Below are 21,444 nucleotides of genomic sequence, written 5' to 3'. Positions count from 1 at the left end.
CCCGACGAAACCCTAGTGATTTCCTTTGAGGAAACCGAAGTCATCCAAGGTTGAAACTTCCATGAGAGAACCGATTGAGATCGTAGATTGAGAGAGAGTCAATGTGCGAAACAAAGTCGCGTCCCGATATTGAGGGTTCGCTGGAACGCCAAGCGGAGACCCGATTCCACTTGAGAACGTGAAGATCCGAGGCAACAAATCCATTCGCGTCTCATTCCAATTCATAATCTATATCTTAATCTTTGAATTTCGGGACGAAATTCCCTCTAACGGGGGGATAATGTAACAACCCGAAGTTGTTCATTGCCGAAAACCCCGTTCTACCCGTAAAACTCACCGAATATCAATTCGTTCCAATTTCGTTTTTGGGTTAAATTAATTATACTTATATGTTTATTTGATGCTAATGAGTGTCCAAACCCCTTAGGAACTCATGAAATTAGCCCAAAATAGTTATTTCAAAAATTTTAGAAACGTTCCCGCAGAGTTACGGAAACTTAATCGGGTGCGACCAAAAGCCCCGTTTAATGCCGGTATCGGGTAGAATTCCTCCGTGTCCAAGTTTTGCGACCTATATAAACGTGTTAAACCTTACATTTGAATCTTTTTCTTCCTCTCTCTACTCTCTCTCTAACCTCTCTCCTAAATCCAAGTTTAAGGGTCCAAATCTCAAATTTAAAGCTTCAAATCCCTAAGGTACCTTCCTTAACTCATTGTATATCATATTTGACCTTCAAATTCAGGATTAAAACATGAATTAAGGCCTTGTATATGAGTTTACGGCCCTGGAAGGAGCTTAGGCCGTAAACACATAATTAGAGGGTTTTCAAGCCCCAAAACCCTTCCTAGACCCCAACAAGACATATATATATATATATATATATATATATATATATATATATATATATATATATATATATATATATATATATATATATATATATATGACTTCTAGAATATTGGTTTTAGCCTTAGAACACTTTAAACATAAATTTTGAGGGAAAATGAGAGTTTACGGCCAAGGCTTATGCTTGGGCCGTAAACCCTTCATACATGGGGAGTAAACTCCTCTAAAAGTGTTAAAATGCCACTTTAACACACCTAAAGCCTTGGGAGAAATTGTATAAGTGCATTCAAACAAGTTTTAGACCTTAAAACATAATAAATCACACATTAAGGGAGTTCATGGGCCGTAAACTCCAAAAACCATGTCCAAAGTCCCTCAAAAATCCCTACAAGGCTAGGAAAAATCATTAAAATCACATGTGATTAATTTGGAGACATTAAAACACTTATTCAAGGGGGTATAGGAGTTTACGGCCGTAAGCTCCATGCTAGGGCCGTAAACTCCCTTAAGTGTTGTCATTGGTGTTTTAAATTAATTCCAAGCCTTAAATCAAACCCTAGAAATTCCCTCTTAATTGTTTCAAGCCAATTTGCACCATAAACCACCCCACCATGAGTTTACGGCTGTAAAGTCATGGGGAATGGGTGTTATGGGCCGAAAACTCTTGTATGAGTTTACTCTTGAAGAGTAAACTCCATTTCCCGGTCATACAAGTCCTTAAACGCCACCCGGGTCCCTCCAAACACTTGCAATGGGGTGTTCCGCGACTAAAAGTGTTAATCCCTAACAATTAAATAATCTAAGTCCTAATTAGATACAAATGTGTATCTTTTCATTATACATAGGAACCTCGTACGTTTGCAAGCGCCGAACCAATGTTTAGCATCCGAAATCGTCACGTTTCTCGTCCGGTGAGTTCATACCCCTACGCTTTTTCCGTGTTTTTCAATGTTTTCAGGGGGGGGGGGGGGGAATACAAGAAAACTATAACTGTTTTCGAATTATAACATTGATATGTTTCAAATAATATCTGGCAAACTTATAAACACTTTTACCCCTTATGTATTAGGCTGAGCATAAGGGATGATTTATCAACTACAACTGTATGAATTTCAGTTAAGGAAATAATCTAACTAATCAAATTATTATGGGAATAATTTGGGGTTCTTTAGTTATTGTTTAATCACGTACTGATTTGTATATAAAGTTATTAGATAAACTATGTCTGATTCAGTTTATCTCCGTATCATTTGAATGTGTTGCCAGATAGTTTCATTGTATGTGTCTGTATTCACTATATTATGTTTCATAATCTTTTGTATGTTTGATATCGTATGAGAACCCTGTGAATAGTTTAGTACTAGTTTGTGAGTTCGTCACTACCCTTTTTGGATGATCAGTAAATCCTCCCCGGAAGTGTAACCAGAGTCTCCTAGAGGGAGTGCGAGGAATTTGTGAATAGATCTATTCGGGACTGACAATCCCACACCTTAACTGCTAGCTACAGTGAGGCAGGCACGCCTGGGGTGACAAATTCTGGATATCGTCCGACGTCTGACAAGCGTCAAGGAGGTCTCGTTGTCGTATCAGCATGGTTACCCGACTCACAATACGTATTAATATAAGTTTATTCACGGCTTTGGTTTTGGATTTGATTTTATATCAATCTTCTATATTTAGATCTTATATCTAGTACGGGATGGTAATCCCATGGTTTTTAGGCTATAGGGTTCATATCTATTGCAGGATGTTATTCCTATGGTTAGAATCTATATCTAGTTCGGGATAGTGATCCCATGGTTTTATCAAACTATCTTATATCTAGTTCGGGATAATAATCCCATGGTTTTAGCAAACTATCTTGTATCTAGTCCGGGATGATAGTCCCATGGTATTAAGTCTATATGTAGTACGGGATGTTAGTCCCAAGGTTTTCAAACTACTTTCCATCTACATTTCATGTATAATTAAAGTATTTTATACCTAATTCGGGATAGTAATCCCATGATTCTCAATATATAGTTTTGTGTATTAAACTATACTCTGTGATATTCAATCGGTCTTGCATTTTGGAAAATATGGGATTTTCCTAGGGTAACGTATAACGCGTAATTGAACTGTAATGAAGGATAATTAAACTGTTTTACATAAGAAAATATGGGATTTTCTTGGATAACAAACCTCTTCGGAAAACTAAAGGAAATTTGTACATTTTCAGAAAACAAACATCTTATGAACTCACCAGCTTTATATTGATTTTCAAACTGCTTGTATTCTCAGGTCCGTATTAGACAGGTACCCGATGATCTCTTTTGGTGAAGACGGAGTGTGTAGAAGACTCGTCTCATTTTGTTCATATCTATATTATGTATCACAATTGTACAATTTACTTTTGAAACAAATGTAAACTTTCAAATATATGTAATGTAATGGTTGTTTACTGTGATTACTATGTGCATTGGATTTGATACTCAACGTGGAGTCAACCCCGTAAATGTTTCCGCCTTTGGTTTTTGGGGTGTGACATTTATAGTGTTGCACATGCAAGGGTTACACTTTGTAAACCCTAATGACCCATAACTTTCCACATTCTCATGCTCCATGGATTTAACCTCCATGGATTAGTTTAGCCCATCTACATAATCAGGGATCATTGGCCCACACTACAAGAAACATTGATTTACATAATCAATCCCCATATGTTTAATTAGTCTCTTTTGACCACAAAATTAATTCTTGATCAATACTAATTAAATAATATGATTTCATATTAATATATCATACTTGTAATATATTAATAAACCATAAATAACCTTATTCTGAAAATCCATCCTATCAAATTGCACTGGTGAAGGCAACCCAAAAAGGACCAAGCTACAATCGGGTCAAGTACATCCTAGTTATATTTATGGGTTAGACACCAAATCCAACAAGTCGCCAAATCTGTCACATTGGAGGAGAATTTGCTTGGTTTGAAAATCCTTCATTGGAAAACCATAAGCATTAAATTAAATAGAACAAAGATTATCACGAGTAAACTTACGAACATATATCATTTTAATGGTTAGGGGTGTGATAAGGATAACGATTGGAGTGAGGGAGATAAAATTGGCCAGAATTGTAGACATGAATTTTATACCAATCATACATACTTATAAAGCTAGTATTTTTCCTTGAACCTCATGCATTTGAAACCCCCATAAAAATTTGCAAACACCTCATGCATTTCAAACCTCCTATTTTAATGAATAACACTCAAAAGTCTCTTAATAATGATTAACAATTCAAAGGTTTTATAACTTATATAATATATTTAATAAACAATTAATGGATACTCTACTATAAAAATGTCAATCTTTTTTAATAGACACACAAATACAAATCACATACAAAATTTACAAAGAAAACAAGTTTAAAGTTTTTTGTGATGGTTTGAGGGCTTTGAACAATTTTTCGTGTCACGTTATTATGTTGAAGTTTTTAATTTGTAAGTTTCTTATATACTAATTCTTTTTTGTATTTTCTTGATTTAAGTATTTTTTGTTTTTAATAATACCATTGTATGTTGTGGTTGAAATTTTAATGTAAATTAGTTTAGATTCATGTTATCGATCATATGTTATGGAAGGTGATATATATATATATATATATATATATATATATATATATATATATATATATATATATATATATAATATTTAATTAGCTATTGTATACATGTTTGTATGTTCATGTTGCTTCAAAACAATAATTAATTAAAAATCATGGATATGTCATATTATCCATATTATCCATGTAAGTCTTTTTTAAAATGCAAATTGTCTATCTTATCACTTTATATTTTAGTATATGTTTAACATTTTAATTATAATAATAAGTGCTTTTTAAAAGTTTCTCTCACTTATTAATAATAACAAGTGGTTTTAATATTAATAAGCAATAATTATAAATAATAAAATCAAATTACATGGATATGTCATATTATGCATGCAAGTCTCTTTTGAAATACAAATTGTCTATCTTATCACTTTATTATTTAGTGTATGTTTCACATTTTAATAATAATATTAAGTGTTTTTTAAAAGTCTTCTTTAACTTATTAATAATAATAAGTGGTTTAAAATTAACGAATAACAATTTTAAATAATAATAACATCAAATTATAAATTATATATAGCTATAAATAAAAAGTATTTTAAATGAACATCATTATTGAAATTAGAAAATGATCGCATAATTAAAAATATAATTAATCAATAATAATAATTGTTAAAAATAATACTAAATAGATAGTTATATTTAATTATATTAATGAAGAATGTGGGTTGATGTCAATGAATATTATTGTTCAAAATAATTGAGATTATATACATACATACATACATATATATATATATATATATATATATATATATATATATATATATATATATTAGTGTAAAAATATTATCTCAAAGTTAATATCAATAACATAACCATTTTAAACATATATATTTTCAATATTTTAACAATATATTTTTAATCTTAGTTGCGCAACGCGCGGGAATTCGTCTAGTTACAAACTAAAACAGAAGGTAAATTAATGCTCTTATCACTAATATAATTGAGTAGTTGTAACATCCCGTTTCAAAAAGTTTTTTATTTCAGGATTTTGGACAATAAACAGATGAATTAAATGCATTGGGCTTCAATGTAATAGGGTTTAGACCACGTGGGATGTTGATAATATTGTTTATGTGATCTAAGCTCTTGGTTTGTGTTTTGGAGTCAAAGGGTAAAATGAGAAAAGTGATGTTTCAGACTTCTTTCTTGAATTAAGGATTTTAGTTTGGTATTTATTAAGTCAAAAGTAACTAGATTATGTTGTGGGGCTCATCAATATCTTTTCGTGGATATAAAGATCGCTGAAAATAGAGTTGAAACGAAGAAGTTATGGTTGTTTGAAGCTGAAATGGATTTGGGTGAAAAATCGTCGCCACAAAGTGGGGATTAGAACCCACGATGTGGAAGGCCACTGAGTGGTGACCAGAGCCCATAGTGTGGCAATCTGTTAGGCCCAAGCCCATGATTTTATGATTTTCAATGTATTTAAGTATAAGGTTTCGACTTTTTGGTCATTTTGTCAGCCTCTATCACCTCTACGGCCCCTTGGGAGAAACCCTAGCCGCCACCTTCAATATTTGAGCTTCTCCTCTCTCCTTTTTCGGGTGATTTGTATGTTATTTTGATGAAGTTTAAAGGTCAAGAAGGTAGTTTTGGATGCAAGGATTGATGCTTCAAGTTTGGATCCATCAAAGACACTACATTTTTGGACTATTTTAAGTAGAAAGTTCCAATCTTGGTATCTAGTTCTTTAGATCTTGTTATTTGGGTTTTTTTTGGTAATTTTGGTCTATTTTATGGGTAATCTTGGAGTTGAGTGGACTCCAACATATTTTGATCAGTTTAGAATGCTTCATGGACCTCGTGAACTAGGAAAGTTGTCATTTTTGCCTTCCCTTTCAGCTATTCAAGTTATCTCGGTCCCTTAGGTCTTTTTCGTGTATTAAATTTTAGATCTTAAAATCTTGAAACATTACTATGGATATAGTTGGAAACTTTATCCATCTAGACATCTTTTTAATTTAGATCTGAAAGTGGGAGACTTGGACTTAATGGATTAGGTTCAGAAAGATGCAGTTTTGGGTCCCATTGAGATTTGAAGTCTACATCTTGGTGGTTTGGACCATCCTAACAGATAAAGTTAGAAACTTTATCCATTAAAACCTTGGATACGATTAGATCTGAGCTTTGGAGCTCTTAAAATTGGACGAAAATGGATTAAGCTCGTTTGAGCTGACCAGTCCCTATGACGTGGCCTTAGACTGCCACGGCATGATCGCTGGGGAATCAATGAATGTTTTGGCATTTTGTGCCCACGACGTGACCAAGGAAGGGTACGATATGAAGGGATATTCTTGTTAATTTTTACCTTGGCTTTGACTGTTGACATTTTGACCAGTTTGACTTTTCGTCAAACTTGGATAGAATTAAGTTTTTGACTAATGGTTGGTCTTAGTTTGGTTTTAGGAAGCTTGGGTTAGTTGTTTTGATGCTGAGGTATTTGTTAGGCTTCACTTGAGTAGTTTAGGTGAGTCTTTGCCCTATACTCGTGGGTTGAATGCACCAATGTTGGCCCACTGGATTGTGTTATGTAGAATGCTAGTTGTTTGTGATATTTTCTTGGAAGATCTCAGCGGTAGTCTATACACTTGTATGAAAGACCATAGAGGTAGCCCATATCAGTTGCATGAAAGACCATGGGGTAGCCCGTGACACTTGGATATCACACAACAGGCTTAGCCCATGGCATTTCAAGGAAAGACCATGGGGGTAGGCCATAACACTTGGTTGTAAGACCCTAGGGTAGCCCATGACATTTTAGGGAAAAGAACTTGCGGGTAGCCCATGACACTTGTATGTATGGTATGTGGTATTTTGGGGTACTCACTAAGCTTTGTGCTTACAAATTTGTGGTTTAACCATTTTTAGGTCCTTCCAAATTTAAAAAGGAAGAGCTCGGTTTGATCGTACTGCATCCCCCAGAGATTTATTCCACGATGTTTGTTTATCGTTTTGCTATGATGTTTTGAGAATACTTTTACTTTGATCGTCTTTTCGGATAATGAGTGAATTGTTTTGATTTATTCAAAATGAAAATTTTACTTAGTATTTTTAGGATGTTACAAGTTGGTATCAAAGCCTTGGTTGAGGGATTCAAGCATGCTCTCGGGTGTGTCTGAACTCAAACTGAGGAATTGGTAATCTTTTTGAGAGAAAATAAGTTTTACAAAATAATTTTACAAAGAAAAAGGGGTGGATGTGTGAAATCAGCCGAGCTCAACTAATTAATTCCCAGAATACCCATATATGTTTATATGTTATATGATATGGAATATTTGCATGCTAGGATAAGGCTAAGGATACCTTTAGGAATTGCATGATAGAATGACCTGATTTGTGATGCCTTGTCGCCTAAGAGGAATTGGATGATATGTCAGATTTGGAATCCATGTTGGTGGAATTGATTTTTAAGTGTATACTTTAAAATTATATACGATTAGGATCATATAGCCCTAGAAGTACTGATTTGGCCTTATTTCGTGTTCCTTGTATGGTTGTGTACTTAGAGTAGAATCAATTCTTTGACAGTCTATGTGATCCTGTTTTTTTTTTGTATAATTTACATGCATAAGGCAACCGACAGTGTGAGTGGAAGTTCCTAGCATTGTAGTAGAAAGTGAGTTTGGGATGCCCTTTGATTGTTTTGTGGTTTTGAGTATTACTGCATGAATGTTGTTTGCTTTGTGCTTTGTGGGACTCTTAATAATGTGAGTTAAGTATTAAGTGAATATGTTGAGTTACATGTTATGAAAGTTAAATAATTTTAGAATGATTGATTCGGCCCAATTACACAACTCTTGTCTGATTCTAACCATTGTAGGGTTGGTTCTTTTATTCAAAAGATTATTTAAGTTTTGTTTCATGTAATTCTATTCATGAAGTAGTTAGTTGACATTGGTAGGAGTTTTTCAAAAGATGATGGCAGGGTGAGGTGTAGATCCTAGGAAGTGCCTTAAAGGAGTTGGCGAATTGTTTGGCGATATGTATTCATTTAAGAGCGGGTATTGTGGTTGGATCGAACAGTTGTATACATAGGTATTAACTTAAAGGAACTAGATTGATTCTTGAGGAAAGTATGGATAGGTATGGAATGTAGTATTGGGCCCGTACTACTAAAAGCACAGGATCCATACTCGAATCAAGGAAAATTGATGGGATTTTAAGGAGCTGGTTGGGGGTAGATAGCATGGCTTGGCACCATGATTCGTTACAATATGTTTCTATCTTTATTGTTTAGTGCTTATGATTGTTCAGGCTTAGGACGGGTCTAGTTATTTTTTGGGCCCTAGTGGCTATGTTAGTTAATTCTGAATAGTGCAGACCTAGGTGAGTTAGTTGATTTTGAGGTCTCAAGGGCCTTGCTCGAGGTAGTCCCAGTTGAGTCGCAGGACTCAAGAAGGAAGCAATTTTATTGATCGGCTCGAGGATTAAATTTGGAGGGTGAGGGGTTGGCATATACTATCTATGATGGGGGTTATGTTCTTCTAGCTTTCCGTGATCGGGGGAAGAGAGAGCAAACATGCGACTTTCAAAGTTGGGATGTAGATCCAAGCTGGTGCTAGATAGTTGCGGTTTTTGGTGGCAAGTATGGCAATGTGAGAATGCACAAGAGGATTCTTGTGGTAGGGTGGCCTTGAGATGAGATCAAGGGTTTGATTTTTTTAATATAGTCAGGTCAGGTGTTATTTGATTCTTTTAGGTGACCAGGGAAGTAAATCAGGAGCAACAACTTTTGTTGCCTTTGATGTATCCTAACTATTAGAATGATGCCTCTTGTATTTATGAATGATTCTCGCAATGAATTGATGGTTGGGGATTTGTATACAAGGTGTGTGGTAATCCATTTGTTTCTAGATAGAGAATTGGTGTTATGAATGGACTGTCAGAATTTTTTCTTGTACATATGCATGGGATTCTTGATGTTAAAGGCACTTATGATTGGGAAGTTTACGAGGTCTCCATCTGATATTTGGAAACTCTTTGGGTTTGGTTTGTCTTTATCTGGAACATCATCTTGTGTTATCTTATACATTCCACGACTCAAGGATGGTATGTACCTGGTTGAGCCAGTTTGAGATATGGTTTGTTTACAATGCCAGTTGGTGATAGGTCGAACCATACATGGGGCAGAATTGGGTATTCTACTTGGTGGATCCTCGATCTACTCGAGTTTATGGTTTCAGAATAATGGGTCATAGGAATCTAAGGTTCGTTTATGTGAGACTTTGGTTCATGATTTGGTCACAATGGGGCTGCAGAGCAAGTTACCATTAGATGTATGTGCTCAAGAATGCATGAGTTGTCTTGGCGGAAGGAACCTATTGATCAAGGATCTTGTTGTAGCCAGTGGTTCCTTTTAGGAATGTCGATTAATAGATCAAGAGGCTTTTGGGTCACTCAAGTTGAGTATCGGTCGTTAAGGGATTTGTCAGCTTGTCGTATCATTTTTTATCTATAGTCTACGCTGGGCAGTTATTGATCGGTAAATCAGATTCAGAGTTTGGTATGTCTAGTTCCACATGGGTTTTTTCAGTAGTGTATTGGGTCATTGGATTAGTTTTTAATGCTTTCTCGATCGTTGGTCATTTCGTTCATCGTCAATAGCCGAGGATCTTCGAAAGTTTCTAACTTTATCAGTTGAAGTTCAATGGATAGGTCAAGTTATCATCAAAATATGTACATTGTACATTTTTGGTTTTTGGGTATGGGTACCATCAATTTTTGGCTATCGAAGTATTATTCATAGTAGGATCAGGTTTGGCAGTTATCCTTGGTTACTGGAAGTTTGGACGTTGGAGCGATGTTGTTTAGTTTTTCAGGCGGGGCTTTAGATCTGTGTAAAGTCCAATTTTGGCATATCGTGTCAGCAGGGTTGGTATTGGTAACAATATGTTTAGTTTCAGTCAAGGTGTGGGATCTTGTTTGATTCATTCATGAGGATATTTCTGTTAACAGCCGAGGTCCGTCTTTTTGCTAGATCTGTTGGTATTTCACCCTTTGGGTAAGGGTGTGAGGAAGAAGGAATGCAGTAGGTCTAGGGTTGATTATGTGTCTTCCCTTGGGGTGTATATTTTGGTAGTGCCTCAAATATGGTCATGAGTATGTGGACTGAGTGTGATGTCATGAGAACATTTGGTCCGAAATTATTGGTATGGTTCTTATGTAGTTTAGAGTTTTTTAATTAGAACAAGAGTACAATCGCCTATCTCATTCATTGGTCGTGTGCGACCATGTTTTCGTATGACTTTGTATTGGTAGTATCTTATACGGTGAAAGGAATTATGCATTATAAAAATGTATGGCTCGTGTTTTGCTGATAGGGATGTTGATTGGGTTTCCACAACTCGGTAGATTGATGGTTGAGTACCTTTAGGCCCCTATGGTGCTGGTCGTGAGTCTTCAGGACAATGATGGAATAACATCGAGATTGGCGTAGTACCATGAGCTTATCGTTCTAGTGACTAGATGGTGTCACGATGTATCGTGAACCGATGGTTGTATGATTCATATGGGTTGGACCAGGTAATCATTTTATAGAGACTCTTAGGTCTCAGATCGTTAGTCTTATTGGCATGTTGGGAATCGGGAGACTCAGTGACCGGCTGGTTTGGATCATGAGGATAGTAATAGTTTGTTGGGAATATTAATTGTGCATCAGAAGTCTTTTGCTGAATGTTTGCATTATGAAATATGTTTGCTTGCGAGATGTTTATTAGGAGTTTTGTTACCAATGTTGGGTATCGGCTCTGAAATTTTGAGTTATGAAGTTCGTTGTAAATGTATCGAGTGATTTTCCAGGCAGATATACACCTGAGCTGATGGGAGATTTGGACGCAACGTGTGATTCTTGGATTGACCATCATTATGCTCGCGGGAGCAACGAGTTGGTGATGACTTGTCAGGAAGACAAAGTGTGTATTTAAGGTTTTTTGGCACAATCTCCGGATTTGGGAATTAATGAAATTCATGATCGGGATGTTTTTAGTATCCTTTCTACATGTTTTGGTTGTGTTCCTAGTCAGGGAAGTAGGTGTAGGTGCGACAAATGAATGATCATCAGTCTTAGGGTATGGTTTCTGGTGTTTAGACTAATGGGTTCCTGGTTTTGGGAAGTATGTTGATGAAATTGGTTTGTGGTCGTAGTTTTGTGAGTTCTCGGTTTGAGTGGTTCTTAGTGGAAGTTGGGTCTTACAGTTAGGGAGAGAAAGATAGTTGTTGTTGTTGAGTATTTTCAAGATATTGTGTTGTTTGTCGGCAGTTGTAGGTTTCTAAGTGATCTCTTGAGTTTACTTTACCTTGATTTCGAACTGGTTAGAGGAAGTTTATGGAATATGTTGGTGTTGTTTTTAGAGATCCTAACCAAGACGGATTTGGAGGAAGAAATCCAGTTTAAGTGGGGGAGAGTTGTAACATCTTGTTTCGAGAAGATTCTTATTTCGGGATATTGGACAGTAAATGGATGAAGTAAAGGCCTTGGGTATAACACTCGCAAATTCATGATGCACATAGTAAGTAATAATTATTAAAATTTAATGATTGATTGGGATAATCTATAGTCATGCATGCTGCAGACTATATAATACGAGTTTTGTATGAAGGAAAAATCAGCCAAATCATCTGTAAGTTGTAAAAATAAGTGCGCCAATATATATATATATATATATATATATATATATATATATATATATATATATATATATATAATATTTACAAAGTACACATCGAAATGTAAATTTCGTAGAAATCCGACTCCGTGCGAATTAGATATGATTATCATAAAATATAAAAGTCAGTCGCGCACAAGGAATGTGTGATGTTAAAAGGCACGAAGAGAATGGTTCACTTTTGGATAAAGTCACCAAAAGGACAATCACAGTACTCTATAAGATAGAAATTTTGGTAAAAGGAACACCAAAATCAGAGTTCATATGAGAGAGTTATGATTTTTGCAAACTCATTAAAACTTATAAAAATAGGGACGAAAAATAAAGTTAGAATTACCTGACGGAGTCTAAAGAAAAGATGTAGATCTTGTTGAGAGCTTTTCGAGTATATAATGAACATCAAAAACTGAGTTCGTACGAAGAAGTTATGAAATTTACAATATTTGTGATCTGTTCCCCACACAGTGTGGCCCAGGTGCACGATGTATGCTTCTAGAAGGTGAAAACGCTGACCATAGAGAGGATGGCACATGGCACAAAGTGGTTGGGGAGATATATCCTTAAAATGAACGACGTACACCTCTTTTTCATGTCATGCACCCCAAAACAACTATAAATAGGAGGCCAAACCTCATTCCTTTCCCACACCTCCTAATGTCTTATCCCTTAAGTTGCTTTCGAATTGAGCCCGTTTCCCCTTAGTTTTAGCCTTCGGCGAAGCCCTGCGATCCCTGAAATAGTAGTAGCTAGCGAGTAGAAGTTCTGCCAATCTAATTTCCTAACTTTTTTCAGGATAATGTCTGTAAGTTAAGCTACACTCTATCTCTTTTAGTGTAACTTGTATTTATAGTCATAGGTCGTTATTATGAACCTATAAATAAGATTTATCAATAATTTCATGTCATTATATTGATTGATCTACTTACGGGGATGATGTTTAAGCTAGATTTAGTGAGGTGTTTAAGTAGGATTTCCAAACAATAGACTTTGTATACCAAACAGACCCTACCTCCGATATATTCCTACCTAGTTATCCATTATCTGCTATAGATCAGTAAACACTGGGATTGTTGAGGAATCTAGACTATTAATTAGTCATAAGAGGTAATAAACTAAGACTTAGAGATAATTGAACCTAGGTCATATCAACGGAAAAGACAAGTTCTAAAGCGAAGCGCTATCTAACCTTCTAGTCATCCACTTTAACAAGTGAGTGCATAGTTACCTTCAACATACACATAGATATCAAGTATTTAATTTTCCTAAATGCTTTACATGCTTATTATATGAGTTTTTTTATATATGTGTTTCATGAGATAATGGTTTTTCTAAAATATCATATATGTCTTTTATCGTACTCATAATGTATTGGGTAGGATGGGTAGAAAGAGATAAGAGAAATGAGATAATAGTTAGGGACTATAAGAGTAGAGATAACGATGAGAGACCATAAAAGAAAAGAGATAGTGGTGAAAAATCATACCAGAGATAGACTAATGGTAAAAGACCATTCCAAAGATATGGCAAAGAGACCATGCCCAACATAGATCAGTCATCAATAAGATTATTGATGGGGACCACAAACTATTCTAGATAGTCTAGTAGAACAATAACAGACTTGCAATCTGTAGGTGTTAATGAAATCACACAAACTGAGAGTATGGATTGTGGATTCATTTGAGTACTCTATTTTCCTTGGTTACTGTATCAATGTGTAACCCTTAGTGTAGAACCCGTGATATATATATATATATACACACACATACACACAGAGAGAGAAAGTAACGAGAATGGGTAATCGGGTTAACTGTTTGGAGTGAATTATATAAAAAGATAAATTATATTATTATGGTTTGAAAACCCTATGTACTCACTAGGTTTCCCAACCAGACCCACTCAGTTTATTGTATCACAGGTAATTATATATAATGATATAGGCATCTTTCAAGAGATATAAAGGAGATATAAACTATTAATATAAAGATTTTGTAAGTCTTTGTTTATGCTTTATGTTTCTTGTATTGACGATGACATCCCAAGTTTTATAAATAAAATACATTTATTGGAAATGTCTTGATGACAAATGCCGCAAAGTAAACCTTTTTGAAAGGATACTCTGATTTAATAAGCATAAACAAATCGATCTTTTTTGGCTATAAAAATGGTGATGTCATATTGGGCTTCAAGGTAATATGGTTTAGACCCTATGGTATCTTGACAATATTGGTTATGTAATCTAAGCCCTTGGTTTGTGTTTTGCAGTTAAAGGGTAAAATAGGAAAAGTGATGTTTCAAACTTCTTTCATGAATTAAGAATTTTATTTCAGTATGAATTAAGTAAAAAGTAACTAGATAAGGTTGTGGGGCTTGTCAATACCTTTTCGTGGATATAAAGATCGCGGAAAATGGAGTTGAAACAAAGAAGTTATGGTTGTTTGAAGCTGTAATGGATTTGGGTGAAAAATCGTCGCCAGAAAGTGTGGATCAAAGCTTATGATGTGGCAGTCTGTCAGAATCAATCACATGATTTTAGGGTTTTCAACGTATTTAAGCACAAGATTCCGACTATTTGGCCATTTTATCAGCCTCCATCACCTCTAGGACCCCTTGGGAGAAACCATAGCCTCCACCTTCAAGATTTGAGCTTCTCCTCTCTCATCTCTTCTCTTTTGGATGCTTTTTAAATTATTTTGATGAAGTTTAAAGATCAATAAGGTTCTTTTGGTTGTAAGGATTGATGCTTCAAGTTTGGATACTTCAAAGACACTACATTTCTGGACTATTGTAACTATAAAGTTCTAATATTGATATCTAGTTCTTTATATCTTGTCATTTGGGTTTCTTTTGGAGATTTTGGTCCATTTTGATGGGTGATCATGGAGTTTAGTGGACTCTAACATCTTTTGATCAGTTTAGAATGCTTCAAGGACCTCATGGACTAGGAAAGTTGTGATCTTTTGCCTTCCCTTTTAGCCATGCAAGTTATCTTGGTCCTTTAGGTCATTTTTATGTATTAAACTTTAGATCTTGAAAGCTTGAGATATTATTATGGATGAATTTAGAAACTTTATCCATAAACATCTTGTTGATTCAGATATGAAAGTGGGAGACTTGCACTTAATGTATTAAGTTAAGAAAGATGTATTTTTGGGTCCCTTTGAGACTTAAAGTCTACATCTTAGTGATTTGGACCTTCTTAACGGATAAAGTTAGGAACTTTCGATGTTTTAAAGATTGGTTTGAATCGGCCGGTCAAACCGGTTGGACCGGGAACCGGAGAAGCGAGCAGTTCTAGTAGCACTGATTTTATGTTTATTTCTGAAGCAGAATGAACTGGTCGGGTTTTACAAAAATCCGGTTGAACTGGTTGAATTAAACTGGTTGAAGCGGTTAAATTAAATAAAAACACATTGAAATTAATCATTTTCATAAAAAACTTTTTTCCACATTTACTTAGATTTCTTTGAATAAAAAGACATGGTAAAGGTTATAAATTTTTTAATGCATTTGTATTTATCTAAAACTATACTTTGTTTCCATATTATACTTTATTTTATTTTGATGTACGCGGATTGATGTAAAACTTACGGTTATATGTTTTTAATGCATTTGGATTGATCTTCAACATGTATTTATGTGTATTTTTAATGTTTAAACTTTTAGATGTCTATGTGTGTATGAAAATAGAAAAAAAAATATGAAAATTATAGAAACCGGTTGAACCGACGGTCAAACCGGTTGAACCAGGAATCGGTTCAACTAAAAATCCGGTTTTTAAAACATTGGAAACTTTATCCATTAAGACCTTAGAAAGGATCAGATATGAGCTTTGGAGCTCTTGAAATCGGAAGAAAACATATTAAGCTCGTTTGACCTATTCGGACCAATCCCCACGGCGTGGCCTTAGGCTGCCACGACGTGGCGACTAGGGTATCATCGACTGTTTTGGCATTATGTGCCCCCGACGTGGCCAAGGAAGGCCACGATGTAGAGGAATGTTGTAGGCAATTTTTACCTTGGCTTTGACTGTTGCTTTTTGACCAGTTTGGCTTTTGGTCAAACTTTGGTAGAATTAAGTTTTTGATTTAAGGTTGGTCTTGATTTGGTTTTAGGAAGCTTGGGTTGGTTGTTTTGATGTTGATGTAGTTGTTAGGATTCTGTTGAGTACTTCAAGTGAGTTCTAATTGTACTTGTGGGTTGAAGGCACCAATGTCGGCCCACTGGATTGTGTTATGTAGAATTCTAGTTATCTTTGTGATACTTTCTTGGAAGATCCCGGGGGTAGCTCGTAGAACTTGTATGAAAGACCTTAGGGGTAGCACATGGAAATTGCATGAAAGGCCATTGGGGTAGCCAATGACACTTAGATGTCAGACAATGGGGGTATCCCATGGCATTTCAAGGAAAGACCATGTGGGTAACCTATAGCACGTAGTTGTAAGACCTTGGGGTAGCCCATGTCATTTTAGGGAGAAGACCTTGGGGGTAACCCATGTCACTTGTATATATGGTATGTGGTATATTAGGGAACCCACTAAGCTTTGTGCTTACGATTTTGTGGTTTAAACATTTTTAGGTACTTCCAAATTCAAAAGGAAGAGCCCGACTTGATCGCACTGCATCCCCCAAAGATTTATTCCACGATTGTTTATGGTTATACTTTGATGTTTTGAGAATACTTTTACTCTCATCGTCTTTCGGGATAATGAATGAATGGTTTTGACTTATTTAAAATGAAATTTTTACTTGGTATTTTTGGAAAAGTATAGTATACCTGCATTGGAGTGAAGATGTGAAGTATCCCCGGTGTCCATTACCCATCTGTCATTTTATGGATCATTTAGAGGCATAGAATTGAATATTTCTGGAAGGGAATTTGGCTGATTTACACCTAAAGAATTTTGCTGAAACCATGCCTAATGTGGAAGAGTGTTGCTGGTTTGATATGTTGTGTATGCCTGATGGGTTCGAGGGAGTTGTTGGGATGAAGCTTGAAGATTGGGTTGTTGTTGTTGCACTTGATTACTGGCCCACAAAGGTTGTTGAGTGATGAAATTGTGCTGCTAAGAAGGTCTTGACAGCAAGCCTTGTCTTGTTTACAGTGGGTACCATCTGAACCCCCAACCATGAGGATCCTGGAGAGTTTTCCCTGTCAAATTAGACCAACGACCACCATCACGACTGTTGCGACCTCTCCCCTACTACCGTTTTGAACAACATAGTGATTAAATCCTCCACGAGTAGTATTATGGAATAAGTTTTGTTGTCTAGACCAAGACAGTAGGCGATGAAGGAGTGACAGATGAAGTAGGCGAGGAATCAATCTGTTTGACCCAATGTTCTTGAGCCATAAGAATGGACCCAATGTCCAAAAAACTTGGAAGGGGCTTGATGTGGCGTTTGATAGTAGCAACACTCTAAAACTTTAGGTTTAACCCATTGATAACATATATAACACGATTCTTTTCAAGTACAAGAGAGTTGATATTATCAAACATATCAACAATAGACTTGAGACAAGTACAGTATGAAGAAACATCAAAGTCACATTGAGTAATCGTGCATAGAACTATATCGAGTTGGATAAATTTCATGTATTTGTTAATATGAAACATGTCTTCAAGGTCTTGCCACATGTCTGAGTAGAGCATTGTATCTTGAGCACTATTATGAAAATAGTATCGAACCGTCCGGTTGAACCGGGAACCGGACATGTTTCTGATTCGCCTGAATCTTGATTTTCCGACCAACTATACTCAGACCAGTTGTTACAAAATAGTTTCCATCAAAAGAAACAGAACAAGCATCACCATATCTTGCACCAGATTCACCTTCTTTAGTTATTTCTATGTATCTCTTTATGAATACGAAGAAGAAAGATGTATGTGGACACAAAGAAGAAGAAAAGTTACATAGAAATAAAATAGAAATATGGTGAGGCGAAAGTGAAAACTATTTTTTTTAACAAAACCCTAAACATAGTTTTCATTATATATGATCATATATACATAATTTGTCCCCCAACTTTAGTCATTGTTTTTATTTATCACATACTTGTTATCTTTCACTAACATAAACTACTTTTTTGTATTTTATATAATTAAAATTAATAATAATTTGATTAAAAAATGATCTGGTTTTTCCGGTTATTTGAGACCAGTCGGACCAGTTGAACCATCAAGCCAGTTGGATGGCCGGTTCAGTCTCCGGTCCGGTTTTCAAAACCTTGGTCTTGAGGACCATCTAAAGTAATGATTCAGATATAGTACAAAACATCGACATTTGTATAATAAAATCAATCCTCTCCCTTTCCTCTATGACAACAATAGCTATTTTTGTTAGGGCATTTAGATGCTCAGCCACTCCAAAACTGGTGCAGTTAGTCTGAAAAAGTTTTCTCCATGCATCATAGTTAAGTTTTTTCTAGATCAAGAATGATAGGTATTGAGGCTTTAATATTAGATATACCATAAGGTTTCTCCCAAGTGACACTAGGATTGGGTGTTGATGATTGCACCATGGTTCAACAAACGAGAAGAGAGAAGAAGAGAAGAAAGATCAACATAAGTCAGAATATGAGAAGGGTTTCGCGCCGCAAAGGAAGAAGCGGCGTCTAGGGTGAGAAAAATCAGGAGTGCTTTGGTACCATGTAAACTTTATTATTTTCCATGAAAATAACCTTTCTCATTAAATCACTATATATAACATATTACAAAGACATGTGTCGATTACAAAGAATACGGGCCTAACAAACTACAATATAACAAATATACATTAACAATCAAAGGTGCGATTATGTTGTTTAATTAACACATTATCTTTCTACATTCCACACAATTTTATCAATTTTTTCTTACAACGCATTGAACTCTACAAAATTCAATAGAGTATTACAAAAGCTAATTTATAGTATTTATTTAAAAAATAGGAAATTTTCATATTCCCATTGAAGAGTTAAATGGTCATAAAATTCCAAATCTATTAATTAACAATGCATCACCTCATTATCATTGAGTTTCATCTATTAAATAACAATTAGACTTATCACCTTATTTAACTCTACCATTAATAAATTCGACAACGTAGATACACTTAGATGCGGTGACAACTAAACAATGCTTTTTTTCTATTATCATACAATGACCACTCTCATTTGACAATTGATTATGAAAATCTGTAAAGAATACGAATGATTAAGACCTAAGTCGTACTCACATAAATCCATCCATATGATCCACAATATATTAAAAATGACACGTTGTATAAAAGTGCATCATTTGTGATATTGAAATTGTGCGCAAAGTAGATATATGAAGAAAAAAAAATCTACAAAACTCCTTTTCGAAGGAAGAATAATAAGATGGTTAATAAACTAACATATATTATGTAATTCCCATACATCTCAATCACAATACATATACAAAGGATCTCTTATTTTATACAACGCGAATTCCGCTCTAAAAAAATTGAATGGGATAAAATGAAATTAATACATCAATATAAAACTAATTTCTTTGGACTGTTTTGTGGATGACATCTCAAATCTGATAGGCATAGTAGGGCATCCCGTAGCTGCCGTAGTAGTATTCGTACGGATTAACATTTAGTGACGCCACCGCGGGGTTTGATTCTTTTGCGGCGGCTGGTTTTTTCTCCTCCACCGGACCAACACTCAGTAGCTCTGTGTATCCGACACCTTTCCTTAGCAAGGTCGTCAGTTCAACTGAGTCAACGTCTTCCCCGGTTACAGCGATTTGGGTTTTATCTGAACCAACGAAAGATGCCGATTCCACACCTGTTCATCAATTTTCAGATCATGATTTAGTCAAGTAATTGAATCAGTTCCAATTGAGGTTAACAATAATCAGGTATACAACCCACAATTCAAATTCTAGTTAACATTTAGATTACGAAATTGAAATTAAGCGATTTGTCTGGAACCGAGAATCCAGTGAAAGTTGCGAAGATAAAAATCAATCACGAAACATGATCTTACCGGAGAGACTAACGGCGATTTTCAGAGCCTTACGAATTTTCTTCTCGGTGTTCATTGTCACCTTCACCACAATCTTTTGCTGAAAAAACAATCATTTACACAAATTGAGATTAACTGATTCGAAAATATGCAAAACAGAATTGAATTGAATGACTAAAAAGCTATGTACCTTTGCCATTTCTGTGAACTAGATGATGATTTGCCTGTAATGAGTGTATCTGTTTTGGATCTAGTAAATTGGAAAATAAGAGGATTTAGAGGAGATGTGTAGAGAGTGAAAGTTCTGTGAGCGGTTTTATAGTGTTCGTGGAATTCACAGAGGAGGAAGACGACAAGGTCAACGCCGTGGGAAGGAAGCTTCGCATTATTTATTTTATAAATAATTTGGTAACTTTCAGGACTCTGTCACCAACTTCGGGGATTGTATAGGCTGAAGACACGTCAGGTTGTAGAGCATATCTCATAATTTCAAACTTGCGTTTACATGCCTTTCATTTACATAAATGTTTCATATTACCCCTTTTGATTTTTTACAACATTATTATTCAAATACAACAATCATAACCACATAAAGCCTTTAAATTTCGTATAAATGTTTTTTTTTTTTTTTTTTTGGTTTAATAAACTAAAACTTCGTGAAAATAATTCAAATTTTACATTTTTATGTATTTTTGATTCTTTAAAACCATTAATTTAACAAAAATATTCCATTTTAGTTTTTCTTTTTTCTGACTATTAAAGACAATAAGAACTTTATGTGACTAGCCCGGTATAATTATTATTTTCGTTAATAAGTAATAATATAATAATGAAATTCACATGTAAAAAAAATCGTTATGTCTAACCTTTTTTCTACTTTTATTTATTTGTATGTCACTTTAAATAAAAGTAGAAAAAAGGTTAGACATAGCGATTTTTTTACATGTGAATTTTATTATTATATTATTACTTATTAACGAAAATAATAATTAATAAGAAACACGACAACTTAGTATCGATAGAAACATAACAACTAATAGACTAATTAGGAACAAGAATAAATTGAAAACATTTTTGGTCATAACCAATTAATATTCAGGGCCACGCAAACCATATTTATCAAAGTGATTTACCTAAGGTTCAAATTATGTCATTAACATAGATGGTATTGATAAGTAGATTATATTTTGTTGTTTTTTAAGAAAAATAAACTATATTTCATATTATTTAACAATAAAAAAAATTGTTGTATACCTTGAAATTAAATTTCGTGCAACTTTCGCCCATTTGACCAT

The 21,444-nt window shown here is 34.8% G+C and overlaps 1 protein-coding gene across 1 annotated transcript; it reads right to left on the bottom strand.

The window, feature by feature from the left end:
• Positions 1 to 19,535: 19,535 nt before the first annotated feature.
• LOC111900519 (heavy metal-associated isoprenylated plant protein 47) lies at positions 19,536 to 20,953 on the bottom strand. Its single transcript, XM_023896403.3, has 3 exons — positions 20,340 to 20,953; positions 20,171 to 20,249; positions 19,536 to 19,969 (listed from the first exon to the last, which is right to left on the bottom strand). The coding sequence occupies exons 1-3, from the start codon at positions 20,346 to 20,348 to the stop codon at positions 19,713 to 19,715; spliced, it is 345 nt and encodes a 114-aa protein (XP_023752171.1). The 5' UTR covers positions 20,349 to 20,953; the 3' UTR covers positions 19,536 to 19,712.
• Positions 20,954 to 21,444: the final 491 nt, after the last annotated feature.

The sequence above is a fragment of the Lactuca sativa genome, chromosome 7 (assembly GCF_002870075.4).
Source record: "Lactuca sativa cultivar Salinas chromosome 7, Lsat_Salinas_v11, whole genome shotgun sequence".
NCBI lineage: Eukaryota > Viridiplantae > Streptophyta > Magnoliopsida > Asterales > Asteraceae > Lactuca > Lactuca sativa.
This window is presented reverse-complemented; position numbering and strand designations above follow the sequence as displayed.

Coding starts and splice junctions, on each gene's coding strand:
- LOC111900519 (XM_023896403.3), bottom strand. Junction 19,970..20,170: donor AATCGCCGTTAGTCTCTCCG/GTAAGATCATGT, acceptor ATTGATGAACAG/GTGTGGAATCGGCATCTTTC.